The sequence below is a fragment of the Pseudopodoces humilis genome, chromosome 28, assembly GCF_049639895.1.
Source record: "Pseudopodoces humilis isolate 2021_Gansu_Grassland_sample_001 chromosome 28, ASM4963989v1, whole genome shotgun sequence".
In the NCBI taxonomy this organism is placed as follows: Eukaryota; Metazoa; Chordata; class Aves; order Passeriformes; family Paridae; genus Pseudopodoces; species Pseudopodoces humilis.
The window spans coordinates 4687172-4705278 of record NC_142227.1 but is presented as its reverse complement, the minus strand read 5'-3'; the positions used below and the strand labels follow the sequence as shown (position 1 = coordinate 4705278).

General features: G+C 47.8%; 1 protein-coding gene across 2 annotated transcripts; it reads right to left on the bottom strand.

The window, feature by feature from the left end:
• Positions 1-1998: 1998 nt before the first annotated feature.
• On the bottom strand, positions 1999-18067 carry MBD3 (methyl-CpG binding domain protein 3). 2 transcript variants are annotated; one of them, XM_005531341.3, is made up of 8 exons: positions 17912-18067; positions 13899-13955; positions 11791-11950; positions 9568-9705; positions 7432-7522; positions 6350-6527; positions 5011-5208; positions 1999-3862 (listed from the first exon to the last, which is right to left on the bottom strand). In XM_005531341.3, exons 1-7 carry the CDS (start codon positions 17923-17925, stop codon positions 5016-5018), a joined length of 831 nt encoding a protein of 276 aa, XP_005531398.1. In that variant the 5' UTR covers positions 17926-18067; the 3' UTR covers positions 1999-3862; positions 5011-5015. The 2 variants fall into 2 exon arrangements, with proteins under 2 accessions (XP_005531398.1, XP_005531399.1); XM_005531342.3 differs by lacking the exon at positions 13899-13955 and having other exon boundaries at positions 17912-18057.
• Positions 18068-18107: the final 40 nt, after the last annotated feature.

The window sequence follows — 18107 nt, the reverse complement described above, 5'->3', positions numbered from 1 at the left end:
CCAAAAAACTTCCTTTTCCTCCATTAAGCATTCTCCTGCCTCCTCCCCCTTTAAACACATTATCCCACACTCTTTCCAAGGACCAGGATGATCAGTCCAGACAGAATGATCCCTCCTTAAAGCAAGACAAAAACGTGATTCAGGAGTCCTTCCAGGTATTCTGCTTCATTCATATCCCACAGAGCAGAAACAAGTGTTTAGGTGGGATATTGGGCAGGAATTGTTGGCTGGGAGGGTGGGCAGGCCCTGGCACAGGGTGCCCAGAGCAGCTGTGGCTGCCCCTGGATCCCTGGCAGTGCCCAAGGCCAGGCTGGACAGGGCTTGGAGCAGCCTGGGATGGTGGGAGGTGTCCCTGCCATGGCAGGGGTGGCACTGGAGGAGCTTTAAGGTCCTTCCAACCCAAACTCCCAGCCATGACATCAGAGCCTCCCCAGGCAGGGTTTGACATGCCTGCATTCCTAGAGTCCAGCCATGTCATCCCTGACTCTTCTCTTCCTGGTGTGCTCAGTTTACAAGCAAGAAAACTCCTCCCTTTCCTTGCTCAACAGCCAGTTCAGCAAGTTCAATTTCAGATGTGAATTGAGCCAACTTTTCCTGAGCAGAACCACCTCCAAGAGCTCTGCTGGCCAAATCCAGACTGCACCAATATCCATTCCAATTCATTTTATGGCTTGCACAAAACTTAATCCAGCTAGAATTCAGTAAAAATAACACTCCCCAACAGCAGGATAATGACATTCCCTTTAAATCTTTAAGCTTTCAAAAATGAAGTGGGGAGGGAAAAACTGTAGCCATCAACATCTTATGCAGAAGAGAATATTAATGAATGAAATATAAGCTTTGCCCCAATTCCACTCAATTTCTTTTAAGCACATTATTTACTAATCATATGCTTAACAAGTTGTACCTCAAACAAGCTGCTTTCTCCACCCTGGGGATAGATTTGATGATGGCAGACACTTTATGCCCATCAGTCATGTCCAGGGCTAAGATAAGACAAACTAATCCAGTTGTTATTGCAGCAACATGAAAAGACACAATGGTCAGTGAACAGGAACTCTTGATTTCCTTACATTGGTAAGCAGGTAAAATAATTTCACTTTCTTTGGCTGTGAGAGTTCTTGGTCCCTTTTTGGCACTTTGCACAAGCAACTGCTCAGTGTCAATGAAAACAGAATAAACATTGTAAACTGAGGGAAAGAGAGCTGAACAGGGAAAGCAGGGGGGAGAACAAGAAAGTTGGCAGAGATTTAAACCTGATATTCAGTGCATCAAAATCTGAGTATGAACATCTCAATGACCTGTGTTAGGGTACCTCAATGGTATGTTTAGCTTCAAGTAAAAGTAGATAAAGACATCACCAGCTTTTAAACAAGATTTCAAAAAGACAGTGTCAGAATAAGATTGCTGTGGTCACAAGGACACTTCTGGTGTGGGTTATGAACTGCTAGAGTTGAGATTCAAAGGGCCATATGAGAATAGACTCCAGCTGAGACAGGAGAGGTTTAGATTGGATATCAGGGATTTTTATTTTTTTTCTTCCCACAGAAAGGGCTGTCCAGCCCTAGCACAGGCTGTCCAAGGCAGTGGTGGAGTCATCATCCCTGGGAGTGTTCAAAAGCAGCGTGGATGTGGCACTTGGGGACAAGGTTTAGTGGTGAATATGGTGGTTCTGGGCTGATGGATGGACTTTATTATCTTAAAAGATCTTTTCCCACTTTAACAATTCTGTGACTCTCTGTCACCAACCTGACCAAGAGATGGGACACCCTGGGAGCCTCTCCCTTGGTCAGGACGCACAAGAGGATTCTGCAACAAGAATGAACTGTTTTCCACGAGTTTCCCTCCACATTCCCCTCTGCCAGGCCCCCAGTGTAAAGATCCAAATCTCAGAGTGGAGCCCACAACAGAACCCCCAGAGCATCTCCACTGGGACAAGTGGAAAGGGCAGAGCACAAAACTCCAGGTAAGGGCTTGAGGCAGACTAGAACAACCTCCTCTTTGTGAGAAACATTTAATTCAACACCATGACTTACAAGAGGACAGATTTACAGAGTAGTAACTGTAACAGACTGTTCAGAAAGGAAAATAATGGTCGGTGTCTGCAGTGCCAGGTAAAGCTCCCCAAAGCAGCACCTGGCAGAGCGGCAGCAGAGTACAATTCAGTCTCCTTGCAGTACTCAAATGAGCAATATCAACCAATTTTGTGTTTTCAAACCCTTAAGAAAAGATCAATCACTTTGGCATGGGATATTTTTCAGGGATCACTAAGCTGCACTACTCCCAAAGGCAATTCCCTGGCCCCTGGCTGTCCCTGCTAATCTTTCTCACACAATAAAGGCTCTGGGAGCTACTTTCTTCCCCAAGTTTTGGGATACCAACAACTTGTACAATTGGTCTGTGGCACAATATTTAACCCACCACTTTGCAGTGTTCTCTCAGCCAAGATGTCCATGCACAGATTATAAAACAGATACCCTAAGACTAAAATAACTTTTGCAACCCAGTCAACACATTCCCCAAGCTATCAGCTCTCATCTTCCTCCCCTCTCCTTGTTGCCCTTCCCAGAGAAATCCATTTTTAGCCACAAGTTACCCCAATATGCTCAAAGATGTACTGGAAGAGACTGAGGAATCAATCAAGGTACCCATGGTGAAGCCGAATACTTATAAACACATTAAGGCAGGTTTCACATCAGTCCAATTTTCGACACAAAATGCTGGTCACTTCACTGCACATGCAAATAAGAAAGATTCAATACTTAATAAAAAGCTTTAAATTCCTTTTTTAGATATCAATTATAGAAAAATCAACCTTTTTCCTTTCTTTTTTTTTTTTTTTTTTTTTTTTTTAAAGAGGTCAGAACATTACTGCACACAAAAGCAGGTGTGAAGCCACACCTGTTGGAATGGATCCCCTTCCCTCCACACTGAGGAACAGAGGGCAGGTTCTTGGCACCAGAAGAGAAAAAGGAGGAAGTTTTCCTCATTACCAGTCAGAAATGAGTCCTCCTTCCATCCCCAGTTGACAAAGTCCTTCTGACTGGATTTAAACCAAAGTAAAATATACCTCAGGCTGGGTATATTTGCCTCCAAGACTCTGTTCAAAATGTCTGGACACACAAAGCTCTGTATCCAAACCGTGGTGTGGAATAACCAAAACTCCCAATTCCCAGAGCTGGCAGCCCAAGTCCTCAAGTGCAGCTTCCCCTCCTCACCCAAGCTCAGGTGGGAGAGGCACTGGCAGCTCAGCTCTGAGACTACACTTCCAAGACCAATGTGGTCTTGTGAGGAAATGGCAATTCAGTGACTGGAATTCACACATGGAATGAACCATTCACAACATGAAATGACCTCCCTACAGTCAGGTACAAACAGGTAGCCCACAGCAGAGTAGCCAAGGAGTGAAACAGCATCTCCCTCCCTTGGGTTAGAGGGGAAGTTGTTTCTGTGGGTCATTAAAAGTACTTGGATAGAAAAGCTTAAAAATGTATTACCCAGTACTGAACCACAAAAAGTAATTAAAAAAAACAAACAAACAAAAAACAAACAAACAAAAAAAAAGAAACAGAAAATTCAGTTCCTAGGATTTTCCCTCCCACCACATGGTATTTCTTTATCCCCTCCCACTTTTGCATTTCCAATCACCCTACCCCTTTAGAAAAAGGAAGGGGAGTAGAGTTTAGTCAAGTTCCATCTGCAAAACTCCCCAGCAATGAATGAACCATCAGCTTCCACGTTTCCTGAAGTCCATCCAAAGGCTCTGGGGTACAGCTGGACTGGTGGTGCACTCTTGGCTCTGTGAATGGTTGTGCTGACCCTGCTGAATGGGTTTATACTGGGAATTCTTAGATGGAACGCCCTGAAAGAGGAAAAAAAGAGATCTTGTAACTCAAAAATATTTTTTTGTATCTTTTCTTAAAAGAAGAAATCCCACTGTAATAACACATCCATGTCTTCATCTCCTGGATTTCACCTGCAGCAGTCAGTTTGTTCTGGCTCCTGCCTGTTGCCAGACCTCTATAGCAGAAAGGAATTCAAGGTATTCACCATCCAAATAAAGCTACTGTTAGGGATACAGGAAAATGGGAAAAAAGAGCCCAGATAAAAGATGGGATCTCCCAAAGGCCAAGCAGATTGATTTTGTTAAGAAATCCTTGAAGCCTGAGGATTGATTATAATGTGCAATCTTCCTCCAACCTGAAATCCCCACTCCCTCTCCAAAGGAGCTCTTCTGCTATTCATCCTAAAAAGTCCCTTTTTCCCCCACCACATTCTTGATTCTTGTCTCAGAGGCTCCAGAGGAGGCCACTAAGTTGATCAAAGGGCTGGAGAACCTCTCCTATGGAGACAGGCTGAGACAACTGAGGCTGAACTCTGAGCCTCCTTTTCTCCAGGCTGAGCCCTCCCAGGTCCCCCAGCCACTCCTGGTGCTCCAGAGACTTCCCCAGCCCTGTCCAGCCTGGCCTTGGGCACTGCCAGGGATCCAGGGGCAGCCACAGCTGCTCTGGGCACCTGTGCCAGGGCCTGCCCACCCTCCCAGCCAACAATTCCTTCCCAATATCCCATCCAGCCCTGCCCTCTGGCAGTGGGAGCCATTCCCTGTGTCCTGTCCCTCCAGGCCTTGTCCCCAGTCCCTCTCCAGCTCTCCTGGAGCCCCTTTAGGCCCTGCAAGGGGCTCTGAGCTCTCCCTGGAGCCTTCTCTTCTCCAGGTGAGCACCCCCAGCTCTCCCAGCCTGGCTCCAGAGCAGAGGGGCTCCAGCCCTTGGAGCAGCTCCGTGGCCTCCTCTGGACTGGCTCCAGCAGCTCCACGTCCTCCTGATGTTGTTCCCCAGGGCTGGGGCAGCTCTGCAGGTGGGGTCTCATGCCCACCTCCCCCATTCCTGACCTAAGGCCCCCACACCTTTCAAAGCACAGGCTAAAAAGCAAAGAATCACCAATATTTAAGATTCCTCCTGAAAACCTCCCTGTCCCCAATGTTTAAGATGAGACACAGCACTATCACCTTACCTGGACTATACATTTTCCATCTCCTGGTCATGGTCCTGCTCCTCCTCCTCCTCTTCTTCTTCTCCTTCCTCTTCAGCTCCTTCTTTCTCCGAGGGAGGCTCCCCATCCCTGGCGATCTCCTCCACGTGGGCCAGCATGTCAGCCATCAGGGCCTCCTCCAGCCTCTTCCTCACCTGCTGCACCAGCTCCTCCTGCTTCCTGCCCAACACAAGGGACACCCAACATCAGCCCCCAAGGCTGCCCCTGTCAAGGGAAGAGTCTCCAATCCTCCCAACATGAAACAAGGACTGAAAAAGCCCTCTAAGAACTCCATTGTGTAACAAAAAAATCCCCCCCAAAAACCCCACCTGGCATTGTACTGTAAATGAAGATGAAAAATACTAAAAATTTGTCCAATATTTACATTATGAGTTGATTTCTGGCTGAAATTTGGCAAATCTAGCAGCTAACTTTTTTCTTTCTTAGCCTGATGCCGATTTTCAACTCTTACTACTAATATCTAGCAAGTCAGCCTACCCTGCACAGACTTTCAAAAATAAGACTGGAGAAAATAAGTTTCAGGCCATTTCTTTCTGCTCATTTTCCTTTTGAGTCCCAACCCTAAGAAGTCAAAGACACAGCAAAGAAGTGATCAACAATCAGTGGCTCATGGGGATCCTATTTCAGCTCAGCCACAGGACATCAAAGTTACAAACAGACTGTTTTTCTTGGTCATTTATGTCTTGATCAAGACCAGAAAAGTCATCCTGTATCAAGCAGTCAAAGCAAGGACTGCCTTTAAACACTTAATAAATGCAAACTGCATGCTGCAGGCCTTTGGTATATTCAGTTCTTCATCAAAAGCTTAAAGCCGAGTTTGACCAATCCTGATTTAATATTTCATTACTGATAGCAGAATAAACTGCATCCCTGCTCCCTGTCACCAGAGCAGGCACAGCTTGGATTTGACCAACCCATACATTTTATTTAATTCATTTACTGACACAGGGGAAGGTGAAGAGAATCCAATCCCATCGTTCAGGATTTCTCCAATCCCATCTCTGCTCAGAGGTGCCTCAGTCAAGATTCCCCAACTTGGACAGACTTGTAATTAAAGGAAACTTGACATGAAAAATAAACATGAGCCTGAAACTCCAGAGTAACTGAGCATGAGGTCAAATAAAAAATAATGGGCTTTAAGCACACGACAGAGCTTAATGTAAGTACTTTTGTCTACTCTATTGCTAGAGAGCCATTCAAATTAATTCCCAAGCCACAGTGCTCCATCAGACATTTAGAAAGAAAAGGAATGCACAAGGAACCTTGTTCCAGGACACCAAGTGCTATTTCCAGTTCATACCTGATATCTTCATCTGTCACCATGAAGGCTTTGCAGAGAGGCTGGGAGGTGTTCAGCCAGACCCCAGGGTTCTTCTCCACGGCTGCAGAGAGCTGGCCAGTGATGGGCATGGTGCTGGTGTGCAGGGCACTGGCGATGGCAGAGAGCAGAGTCTCGTCCGTGCAGCCGGGACCAACCCCTGCAAGGGGGAGGGAAATCCATAACCAGCACTGCCCCAGGCAGGGAGCAGGAAATCAGGACAATGGGAATTAAATTTTAATGGCAAAGCACAGGCTGTCAGTTTGAAAGCTCACACAACATAAATCTCAAACCTAAATGCTTCTAACAACACCTGTGCAGCTCTCTGAGGGTATTTAAACTTAGAGCAGTTCCTCATTCTGTTACCACCAAAAAGGTAGTAAAAACCACCAAACTGGGAAGGGAAGATGTTTCCATTCTGCTTGAACAAGGCTCAGAGAGCTGGGGGTGTTCAACCAGAACAAGGCTCAGAGAGCTGGAGGCTCACAGGAGAGCTCAGAGCCCCTTGCAGGACCTAAAGGGGCTCCAGGAGAGCTGGGAAGGGTCTTTGGGCAAAGGCTTAGAGGGACAGGACACAGGGAATGGCTCCCACTGCCAGAGGGCAGGGCTGGATGGGATATTGGGAAGGAATTGTTGGCTGGGAGGGTGGGCAGGCCCTGGCACAGGGTGCCCAGAGCAGCTGTGGCTGCCCCTGGATCCCTGGCAGTGCCCAAGGCCAGGCTGAACAGAGCTTGGAGTAGCCTGGGATGGTGGAAGGGGTCCCTGCCCATGGCAGGGGGTGAAACAGGATGAGCTTTAAGGTCCCTTCCAACCCAAACCCAAAGAGCATTGTGGATGCTCTGCTCTTTCTGGAAAATGAATCCCCCAAAAGGCTGAGAAGCTTTGCTTCAGTGTCTCCTCAGACCAAAGGGCACTGGGACCCTTTGGCATTGCAGCTCCTGCTGCAGCAGGAATGGCCACAGCCCTGCCAGGCTCTGGGAACAGGGAGCTCACCCTCAGCACCTTCACTCACTGCTGCCAGGTGCCAAAATGCCAACCCTGAGTGAAGGGCACCCTCTGATTACCTTGCAACCCTTTGGGAAGGTCCATTGTTTTCACCAGCTCCTCTGCAATGTCAAAGGCATTCAGTCCACTCAACTTCTTCTCCCAGAAGAGCTGCAGTCAAAGCAGGTGGTTATTGGCACAACCAGAAATGGGACTGACAACTCCACAAAATCCCTGCTTCCTGTGCAGAGAGGGAACAGCAGTGCTGGAGCCAGTTTAATGTGGATTTACCACAGAAGGGATCTGTCACCTCCAGCAGCAGGAACAATCCTTATTGCCAGTCAGCCCCAAAACTCCTTTCTCCCAGTTTGCTGCCCTAGAAAACTCTCTTTTCTTCCAGGGCATGGTACTTTGACTTCTCTGAGCTGCAGCAGCAAGGCCAGGCTTGTTGACTTTCAGCTACAAGCCCACATGTGAAATAGCCTTTTTTATACCCTATTTCTCTCCTACACATCCCACAGAAAGCTAAGGAATGCAAGAACTGTATTCAAGGTAAAGTATTATTTTCTTCCTGTCCAGCAGTTTGGTCCTGTCCCCCATGTCTGGTCCTTTACCAGATTTTGAGTGACAGCCTCTCCCGAGGCTTAAAATCACCCGAATGTCCAGAGGGGTAGAAAGTCAAATACATCACCTTGATACACCTTTAACTTTGTGCCTGGTGCAGGAGGGATGTCACGAGGATAGCAATGCATAGCTGGATGAATCAACTATCTTGCAAAAAACCACATTTTTATCAAGGTTTTGAGAAATCAAGAATTCACCTCAAACAGACCATTCATATCCCACCCCTTTTTCCTGCCTGTCAAAACCCAAGTGCAACTGACCCCACAGGACTTTTCCAAAAAGGGGAATGAGCACAGTCACATCCCAAACACAGGCTGGATATTCTCTAGCCTTTCAAATAAGTGATTTTTTTTTTTTTTGTCACCCAGAGCAGCTGTGGCTGCCCCTGGATCCCTGGAAGTGTCCAAGACCAGGTGGGATGAGGCTTGGAGCAACCTGGGATAGTGCAAGGTGTCCCTGCCCATGGTAGAAGGGTGGAATGGGATCATCTTTAAGATCCCTTCCACTCCCAAAGAATTCTGGGATTCTGGGATTTTTAAGCCAGTGCATGATAGGACTTTGCACTGCTTTCAAATTTTGCAGAAACATCTGGAGTCTGCTGAGCAAAAGTCAAGATACTCTGCAGCCCAGTAAAATATCTTAAACAGGAACACAAATCCAGCTCAGAACTGGGAGAAGGCATTTTATCTTTAGCATTCTGTTTTATTGCCTTAACTATAGCAAAAACACTGTGAGCATACAGGATCTACTTCTGCAGAAAACCATGGTAAGACCCTGCCAACCTGCTTAAAAAACAGAAAAAACTCACCCCAACCACCAAAAAACCCCATCCACTTCAGGTAAGTTATCTCACACTTGCAGCTTCTAGTTGAACTAGGTTTATGTAATTCTTAAAAACTGCTTTCAAAATGTGTTTTTTAAATTTTCAGAAAAGGTTTTCAGTATTCCAACCAATGCATCTTATTTTACCAGGGCCTTGCCTTGTCCTGAGCACCCTTCCCTTTAATTTTGGTGTGTTTTATTGCTTACAATTACACATTATGATATGAAAACCACTTTGATTTTGTATTAATAATAACATTCTAAGTGAATTTATGATCTTATACAGGCAGAGGTTACTCCTACTAATGTACAGTCCCTTGCACTGCAACAAACACCACACTGGATGTGATCTGTGCAGGAACATGGATTCAATGGAACATGGAATTCTTACACACTTGCAACATTGGACAGTGATTCTAAACCTAAGTGTCCTCTGAAGGTTACAATGTCTGAATAATTTTGTAGGTAATACTTAATTTCAGCATTAAGGAAATTCAGGTTTAGCTACACCAGAATTGTGATCTAACCAAAGGCTGGAGTTTTTAAATCCCAGTGCACAGAGTCCATAACGAGAGATTAGGAATGTGATTTGTTCTGATTTTAAGAGCTGGGAGCACTGCAAGCCACTGCTTCTAAAAGATCAAATTTTACTGAATTCTGAAGTGTCAGAGATCAGGAACTGCCAGGGAATAATTGTTCAGCATCACAAAATTAAAGCGGATTATCTTGGGATCCTCCCAGTAGCAAATCCAGGAGTTTCTCAGCCTTACCTGCCTGGGCTGGTCCACAGCTTTCTGGGGGTCACTCTTCACCTTGTTGCTGGGGTGGTTTGTGATCTTTGTGACGGGCTGTTTGAAGATAGAGGCTGTCTGTCTCACGGGCAGGGCTGTGTTCAAATCAGGCTTGCCCTGTTTCAAACAAAAAGAAAAGGAAAAAAAACACCAAAACAGTTTCAATTTGCTAAAATGCTACTACAGCCACAAAGAAGTGCAGCAGGGAACAGTTCCTGGGCTTGAAATCTTGTCTAATCTCAAGTTATACAAGTTAGGCTGCTAAAAATACATAACTAAATTCAAATCTTGCCTTAGACCTATCAAAGTTTTCCACTCATTCTGTTTAACATAGCAGCCTCCTCCCATGTTAGGTCACACACATCAATTTTACTCCCATTTTTAATGACTTTAGGAATCTGAATAAACCACGTGCAATCACTAAAAGAGAGGATTACAACACAATATTTGTAACACATAAAAAATTACAAACAGGGATTTAGAGGCTGGTTTGTGAATGCAGAAACCACTCCAAACCTTTCCTTCCAAATCCAGTTGTGACCAATAAACAAACCAACACAGCTGGAAGTCGAATCCCTTTTTTTACCTTTGGTTCTGAACTAAGCTCAGCTTTTAAATGAAGCTCATCATTTTGCACTAAACGAGTGCATTTTCTGTTAGGGGAAGCATAGGAAGACTGTTCCTCATCCCCAAAATCTAACATACAACCCTTGGAATGCCTGTAGGACACGCTTTGTTCTCAGGGATGCAAACACTGTGTCTGCTTCACAGATTTATTCATGAGATGTAGAAAAGATGCATTCAGGACAAATATAATTCTGAACCATCTGGGTGCTAATCCATTCATAAGCCAGTGATAACATTTGTACACTTACGGAGAGTTTTGGGCAGAATTTTTAGCCTGAGAGGTGTGTGAGCTGCTGGTCTCTGCCTCAAGGCAAACCTCAAAATATCACTGCAGCACCCAGGACTGTAAGAAATGTTCCCAGCACTCTCGTGATGATGATCCTTGAGTGGCTGATGTATTTGAAAAATAAGCATTGTGCCTTTTCCACATACAGTATTTAGGTGCATACACAGCAGTTTTGGGGTTCTGGGAAAGATTTTAGCATCTGATGAAGATCCTTAGGATTGACTTGGGACAATCAAACCTGACAGGGAGCCTGTCACTGCCATCCTGACACCTCAACAATCTGAATTATCAGCTAGAGAATCTTTTATTTTGTTCTACAGACAGGCCTCACAGTCCTCTTCCCTATCCTGCTTTTTACCCCAAATTCCACCTCCCCTTCTATCAGTGCCAAAGCTGGGTCACCAGCACAGCCTGAGAGAGCTCCAGTGATTCACTGGCAGGAGCTGCAGCATCTCCTCATCCCTGTGGACCCAAATCCTTCCTCTCCTCTCAAACCAAAGGCAAGGGCAGAGCTGCTGCACAGCTCCAGGAGATGTGGGGCTCTGGAGCAGATTGTGCTGGAGGAGGTGAGCTCACACTCCAGGGTGGGAGATCACAGAATCATGGAATGGTTATGATTGGAAGGGACCCTAAAGCCCATCCAGTGCCACACCCTGCCAATGGACCCTTTCCACCATCCCAGGCTGCTCCAAGCCCCGTCCAGCCTGGCCTTGGGCACTGCCAGGGATCCAGGGGCAGCCACAGCTGCTCTGGGCACCCTGTGCCAGGGCCTGCCCACCCTCCCAGCCAACAATTCCTTCCCAATATCCCATCCAGGCCTGCCCTCTGGCAGTGGGAGCCATTCCCTGTGTCCTGTCCCTCCAGGCCTTGTCCCCAGTCCCTCTCCAGCTCTCCTGGAGCCCCTTTAGGCCCTGCAAGGGGCTCTGAGCTCTCCCTGGAGCCTTCTCTTCTCCAGGTGAGCACCCCCAGCCCTCCCAGCTGGAATCCACGGCACAGAGGCTCCTCTGCACTCATTCCCACAGGTCAATGCCTTTCTTGTGTTGGGAACTGAGGAAGGTAACAGCCTCTTCCCTGCCCTCCTCCACAGACAACTGAGCAGTGACACAACTCTCCTCCATGGCACCAACCCCCTGGGAGCAGCATTTGTCCCTCCCCCACCAACAGAGATGTTCTGACACAACTCCAAGTTCACACTTCAGTTATGAAATGCTGCATTTTCCCTCCCTCCCAGACACTGCTCTGGCACTTCCACAGCAGAGAAGACAAGCACCAGTGCCACTCAGTCTTACTTTGGCTTGGTTGGAGCAGTCGTAGCGCATCCTCTGCCTGTTCTTGTTCATTTTGTTCATCAGCATTTTCCCCGTGCGGAAGTCAAAGGTGCCCAGGTCCATGGAGCTGCCCAAGTAACGTGCCAGCTGCGGCTTGCTCCGGAACTTCTTCCCACTGGGGCTGCAGAAAACACACCAGAGACACAAGGAGGGAAACTTAAACCCTCAGAACTTCCACAGTGGCGTCTCTACAACTCAAGAGAGGTAATTTTGATTTCCTTTCTGAAAAACACATGCTGGACTTTCAAGAATGAAGCTCACATTCAACTCTAAAATGTGTGGTTTTCCTCTCATATTGACTCTTTCTTGTGTGGAACAAACAAATTAAGTTAAAATGTTTTTATATGTCAAGAGGAAGATTCAGATCAAGTAAACAAATGTAGCATAATGCACACAAAGCCATCAAGAGAGATCTCAGCACAGATGCATTTTTCATTCAGTTGTCTCTCATAGTAAATACCCATTTTCAAGTATAATTTCTTCTCCCAGGACTGTTGCATTTGATTAGCACCACAAATGCACCTTGTCTCCTCTCCCTGCCCCTTGAACAGCACATTCAGGTTTGATTCTATGTCTTCTGTAGTACCTTGAAGACTTCAGAAAAGGAGAAAACCAGAAGTTAACTACTGACAAGCTGCAAAGCAAAGAATCCCAAAGTGATGCAAAGTTCAATGTCAAAACCTTGTAAAACTTTCCATTAATGGCAACAGGGAAGAGAGATTCTTCTGTAACACCTGGGTTTCCACAAAGACTCAATCTAGAGAGCAGGCACAAACTATTCCAAATCTTTATTGATGTTTTCTTTGGGTTTTTTGTGTTTTTGTTTTTGTTGGGTTTTTTTAAATAATCCAATATCATAAACTACTTTTTTATTAATAAACATAAATAAGCCAGTGTGCTACGGCTGCAGTGTAGGACTGCAAAGACAATAAGCACCTTCTCCCTGAGCATCATAACACCACCTCTTTATTCCCTCGATTACTCTCACTTCTGGTTTTCTCCACATTCCAACTTGCATATTCAATCCTAGTTCACATCCAGGAGAAGCTCATTCCCTGTATATCCATCCCACTATCACAGGTTAATGGGTTGGAAAGCATTTTAAGACCAAAAATGCCAGTTAGCACCTTACCTCAAACTGGTGAGAACAAAACAAAAGGAAAAGTCTATTTTCACATATTGTCTGCTGCCCTAAAGCTTTATTAGGGGGAAACCAGCATAAGCAAAGAATTTCTGGTATAGAACAGTGACAAAGCAATTAGGCTAAGTCAGACTATGCATGAAAAAAAGAAAATAGATTAAAAAACAAACCCAGAAAGTACTGAAATACTAAAAGCTCTCCAAAAAGTGAGAGAAATTTAATATAAATAAATTACACTAAAACTGAAATTAGAAAAAGTCTCTTGAAGGAGTTAAGACTGAAAGGTTGTGGTGATCCCACACAGCATCTGCTTAGGAAGCTCCTGGCTCCAACTGCTCCCAAGCTGCTTATCCTGCCTGGATCTCCTCCCTGCCACCACCACTGCTCACACAGCCCAGTGTTCATGCAAATGAACCAGCTGAGGAAAATAATCTGTCTTTAGACGGCAGGGAGAGGAGGAGGAAACACTCCCTCACTGGTTATTCCTCAGCTGGACCAGCACTTGGGTCAGGGAGCAACACAGAGTAGGACCAAGAAGCCAGGAACAGAGCCTGTGTCCAGCCTCAAATTTGTGAGTCAATTTTTAAAACTATAAAGGGAGTTATTTGCCTCAATCCAGAAAGAGGAATAACCAACTCCAGCAGCTTTAGGGCAGAGCTGTTGCTGCCAGTGAAGCCAGGAAGAGAAACTCTTGCTACATTAAGAACATGGCACTGCTTTCCTCTTCCAAGATCTGCTGCTCCAATTTAGGATTTAGTGTCTTAGCAGGTTTAAAAATAATGCATTAAAGTGCAGAGTAACTTCCAGAACAGCCTCAAAGACAGGATTTTAAGTGAACAGAGCCCTTCATCTCTTGTGTGTTTAGTATGTGCTGTGGTCATTTTGTAAGGAAGAACTGAAAAGCTGCTCAGAGTCTCAAAAAACCCACCTGAAATGACTGAGAGTCCTGTCTCTTCCTGGGGAAGCTTGGCCCAAAGGAAAAGCACTGAAATGTTCAGAAGAAAAACTTTTATTCTGATTAGGTCTTGCAAAAGGCAGGATCATCCCCAGGCTGTCTGGGACAACAGCAGACCAGGGAGCAAAGCTATGACCAAAAGGTGACAGTGAACTGAGAAACGAAGGGGTGGGGTGCCCTGGAGCTCCTGGGGACCCTCTGGCAGGAGCATGCAGGACATTGGGGCACCTACACACACCTGGGGGGGTCAGAGGAACCCAAAACTCGATTCCTGCTGCACATCAGCACACACAGAAACTCCCCTAACACCACAGAACTCTGAGTCCTGTTAAAGTGCCCTTTAAATGTCACAAAATACTGAATTTACCTCCTTCTGCTGCTCTTGCACTCCTGGCTTTGTGCAAGGATTTTAAAGAGGCCCAGAAACGAGACATTTTTGTATAAAGCTGCAAACCCCAACCTCTGCTCTGTAACATCCCCCCAGGGAGCAACGCTGAGAGCCCAGATTGATCCCGGGCTCCTGAATTAGGCTCGGTCACAGTTCCCCGTGTGTGAAAGGCAAGGACACGGCCAAGCTGCAAAGGAGTTTACAAGTTGCAAAGGATTTTCCATGCTCATCCATCACCAGCTCCAGGGCTTTATTCACTTGGGCCGCCTGGCTCCCGCGAACAAAACAGACCTGGCTGCTGGGACCCACCCCGAGGCACCCCCAGCTCTCATTCCCAGACTTTTCCGTGTGGATTAAGCCGCGTTCAGGGCAGTCTATAGAAGGGCCAGGCCTGCCAGGTGCCCCTGCTCTCCATGTGCAGCTCACCCTTTGTTTCCTGCCTTATATCCTTAAGGAGAGAGCGGCTGCCCAGGCCCTCTCCCCTCCTCCCTCATCACAGTCTCCTCCCCTCCGCTCTCCCATTTAGCCTGCACAAGATCTGCACAACTTGGGAAGCAAGGGACAAAAGACAAAAAAAAACCTTGAGCAAACCCAGCCACCGCCTGCCTCTGGAAGAAATGGAGGCAGGAATAACCCAGGGAAAGCAGGTCACTGAAAGCAGACTCACACTCAGAGCCTCGTTCCCTCGCTGGATGGAGCAAGGGAAGAACACAAAATGATTCTACTTCTTGATTTCCATCGTGCTCCCTCCCTCAGTTGTCTCCCCAGCTCTGCTCCAGGCAAATCCCAGCACCAGGGGCTCCCGGAGGGCTGCAGGACCTCTCGACGGTGCTCGCAGGGAGATGGGAACCCCAGGACACCCCACAACCCACCACTGACCGTGTCTCTCTCACAGCATCCTCACGTTATCCCTGATGCAGATTCCACACCCAGCCCTGCCTCGGGGTCCCACTCTACAGCTGGGTTATGCTGGGATGGGCTGGCACAGCCATAAAAACCAACCAGGTGGGCGACACCTCCAGCTGCCACAGTCCACCCCACACCCTGAAACATTCACAGCCCCATCCCACAGCTCCGAACAGAGCAGCCTTGGGGACCCCACCTGTCCTGTCCCACTGGGGCTGCCCCAAGCACCTGGAAGGGATGATGCTCCCAAGGGATGATGCTCCCAAGGGATGATGCTCCTAAGGGATGATGCTCCCAAGGGATGATGCTCCCAAGGGATGATGCTCCCAAGGGATGATGCTCCCTGCCTGGAAGGCAGTGGGGCGGGGGGGGGGTCTTCGTTCAGCAACTTGGACTCCAATCATACCAAAATTAAACCCCCAAAAAATTCCCAAACCCCAAAGCACTCGGAGACACACAAAATCTCCTAAATTTGCAGAAGCATGACATCCCTATAGAAGAGCCCAAGTGGCAGCTCCATAACAATGGTGGGACAAACACAAATACAACCAAATGATTTTATAGGGCTCAACTCAGGCATCATGGAATCATGGAATTGTTAAGGATGGAAAAGACCTTTAAGATCATCAGATGCAACCATCACTCCAGCATCACCACCATGTTCACCACTAAACCATGTCCCCAAGTGCCACATCCATTATGTTCTTGAACATTTCCAGTGATGATGACACCACCACTGCCCTGGGCAGCCTGTTCTAATTCTTTACAACCCTTTCCAGGAAAAAAATCTCCCTAATACTCAACCTAAACGTCCCCGGTGCAACTTGAGGCTATTTCCTTCTCATGAGAGAAATCGTGAGTTTCCCTGCAGGCAAACCAGAGCAACAGAGGAAGAGCAAAGCACAGACTCAGTAAAAGCATTCTGCTCCACAATTTTTTTTTTTGGAAGAGATTGTACTGATCAAAATATCCATGAAGGAGTGTTAAAACATTCCCTTCCAACTTCTTACATTTGTGCTGCAAAGGTAGGGAATTCTCAACAAAAGAAGTTTCACACAAGAGTGTGAAGTTTCCCAGCACAGTGATGTCAACAACCTGAGGCAGAGACAAGCAGCGATCCCAGATTTCTGACACTTGGTCATCAAACCTTCAGGAGAAAAACACTCTGAAGAAAAAAGCCCCACAAAGCAGCACTAAATTCTCCTTCCCCCATGTGAGAACCCTGAGCTTGAAAAGAGCCAAAACTCTCTCAAAGACAACCTGCCACTTTGACAAAATCCCAGACACGATTTTATTCCTTAAACCCTCCATCCCTGAACTTTTCCTGCTCACTCCAAATCCAGCCCACAAGTCCCACTGTATCAGCCAGAAACCCTCCTAAGGATGAGGTTCGAGACTAGCTTTAAAAACCTGCCCAGGTACTCACACCTTGAGGTAAATGTAATTTCCAGCCAGAGACTGGCTCACACACACATCTCCCAGGGGGTTTTCCACAAACCCTCCCTGCATCTGTACATCCCCAGGAGCTGGACAGAACAATCACCCGGGCAAACAACAGGCAGAACTCGCACAGGTATTACTGAACTGCCACACCTGTATTTGCCACTCTGAGGTAATGCAAAATGCAACAGAAACCAAAAATTAGCGCAACAAAGCTCTATTCTACCTTTGATCTCAATCCAAATTGATACAAAGGGAAAACCCATAATAATTTGGGAATAAAAACATGCTACTTATCCTCTCTCCCCCTTTTTTTTAAAGTTCAGCTCTGACACTGTAACTTAACAAACAAGTTCTGGGAAAAGCAGGATCTTTGAAGCTTTCAGCTGCTGCTGGTGGTCTCATCGTGCCCTCAGCCTCTGAGCTGCAGCAACAGAATCGGCTTCACGCTCTCGAGGATGGCACCTTCTGGTTCACTCATCCTTTTCTCACAACCATAATCTGAGTCTAAAAATGAAACCTGAAGCTAAAGCTGTGGCTGCCCAATCCCTGGAAGTGTTCAAGGCCAGGCTGGACGGGGCTGGGAACAGGGGGTGGAATGAGATGGGCTTTAAGTCCCTCCCAACCCAAACCATCCTGTGAGGATTCTGTGACAGATGCACAAGTTGATGGTGTGGATTTTGCCGACGAGCAGGGCCAGGTGAGGACACAGGGCCAGCTCCTGCTGCGTTCCCAGCTCCCGCTGGACCCGAGTTTCACACCTCAGCCCGCGGGTGCCTCGTGGGTGCGGGGAGGATCCATATGGCCACCTACAGCCATATGAGCCATACAGGGCTATAAATAGAAACCCTCCAGCTCCCGGGCCATGCGCTCCCCCCACAGCCACACTCCCGGGAAGGCGCATCCCGAGCCCGCCCCGCGGCCACCACCGCGAGCAGCCGGCGCTCCCTCCCCAGAATTCCTAAGTACACCCAAAAAGCAGCAGAGCGAGCCCCGAGAAAGGAGAAACAACACCCCTGCTGCTCATCTGAGAATAAAGAACCCCCGTTCGCAGGGCACGAGCCGCTCTGAGGGGACGCGGGGGCTCCTCACGGCGCTCCCCCATCCCTGAGGGGGGACCGAGCATCCCCGACCCCCCCGCGGCTCCCCGGGGCAGGGTCCCCGCCCCCTTCCCCTCCACCTGTGGCTGCAGCCCCGGCCCGGCCTCCCGCGGCCCCCCCGCGCCCGGGGCGGCCCCGCCGAGCGCTCCCACCTCTTCCGCTCCATGGCGGCTCCTCCCGGCCCGCTCCCGCCTGGCTCCGGCCGGCTCCCGCCACCTCTTCCCGGCCGCCGCGCTCTGCTCCCCCCCCCGGGTCCTCCCCGCCCCCGCTGCCCCCGGGAGGCGGCGCCGCGGCCCCGGCTCGTCCCGTTCTTTTCCCGGTCCCGGTCCCGGTCCCGTTCCCGCGGGC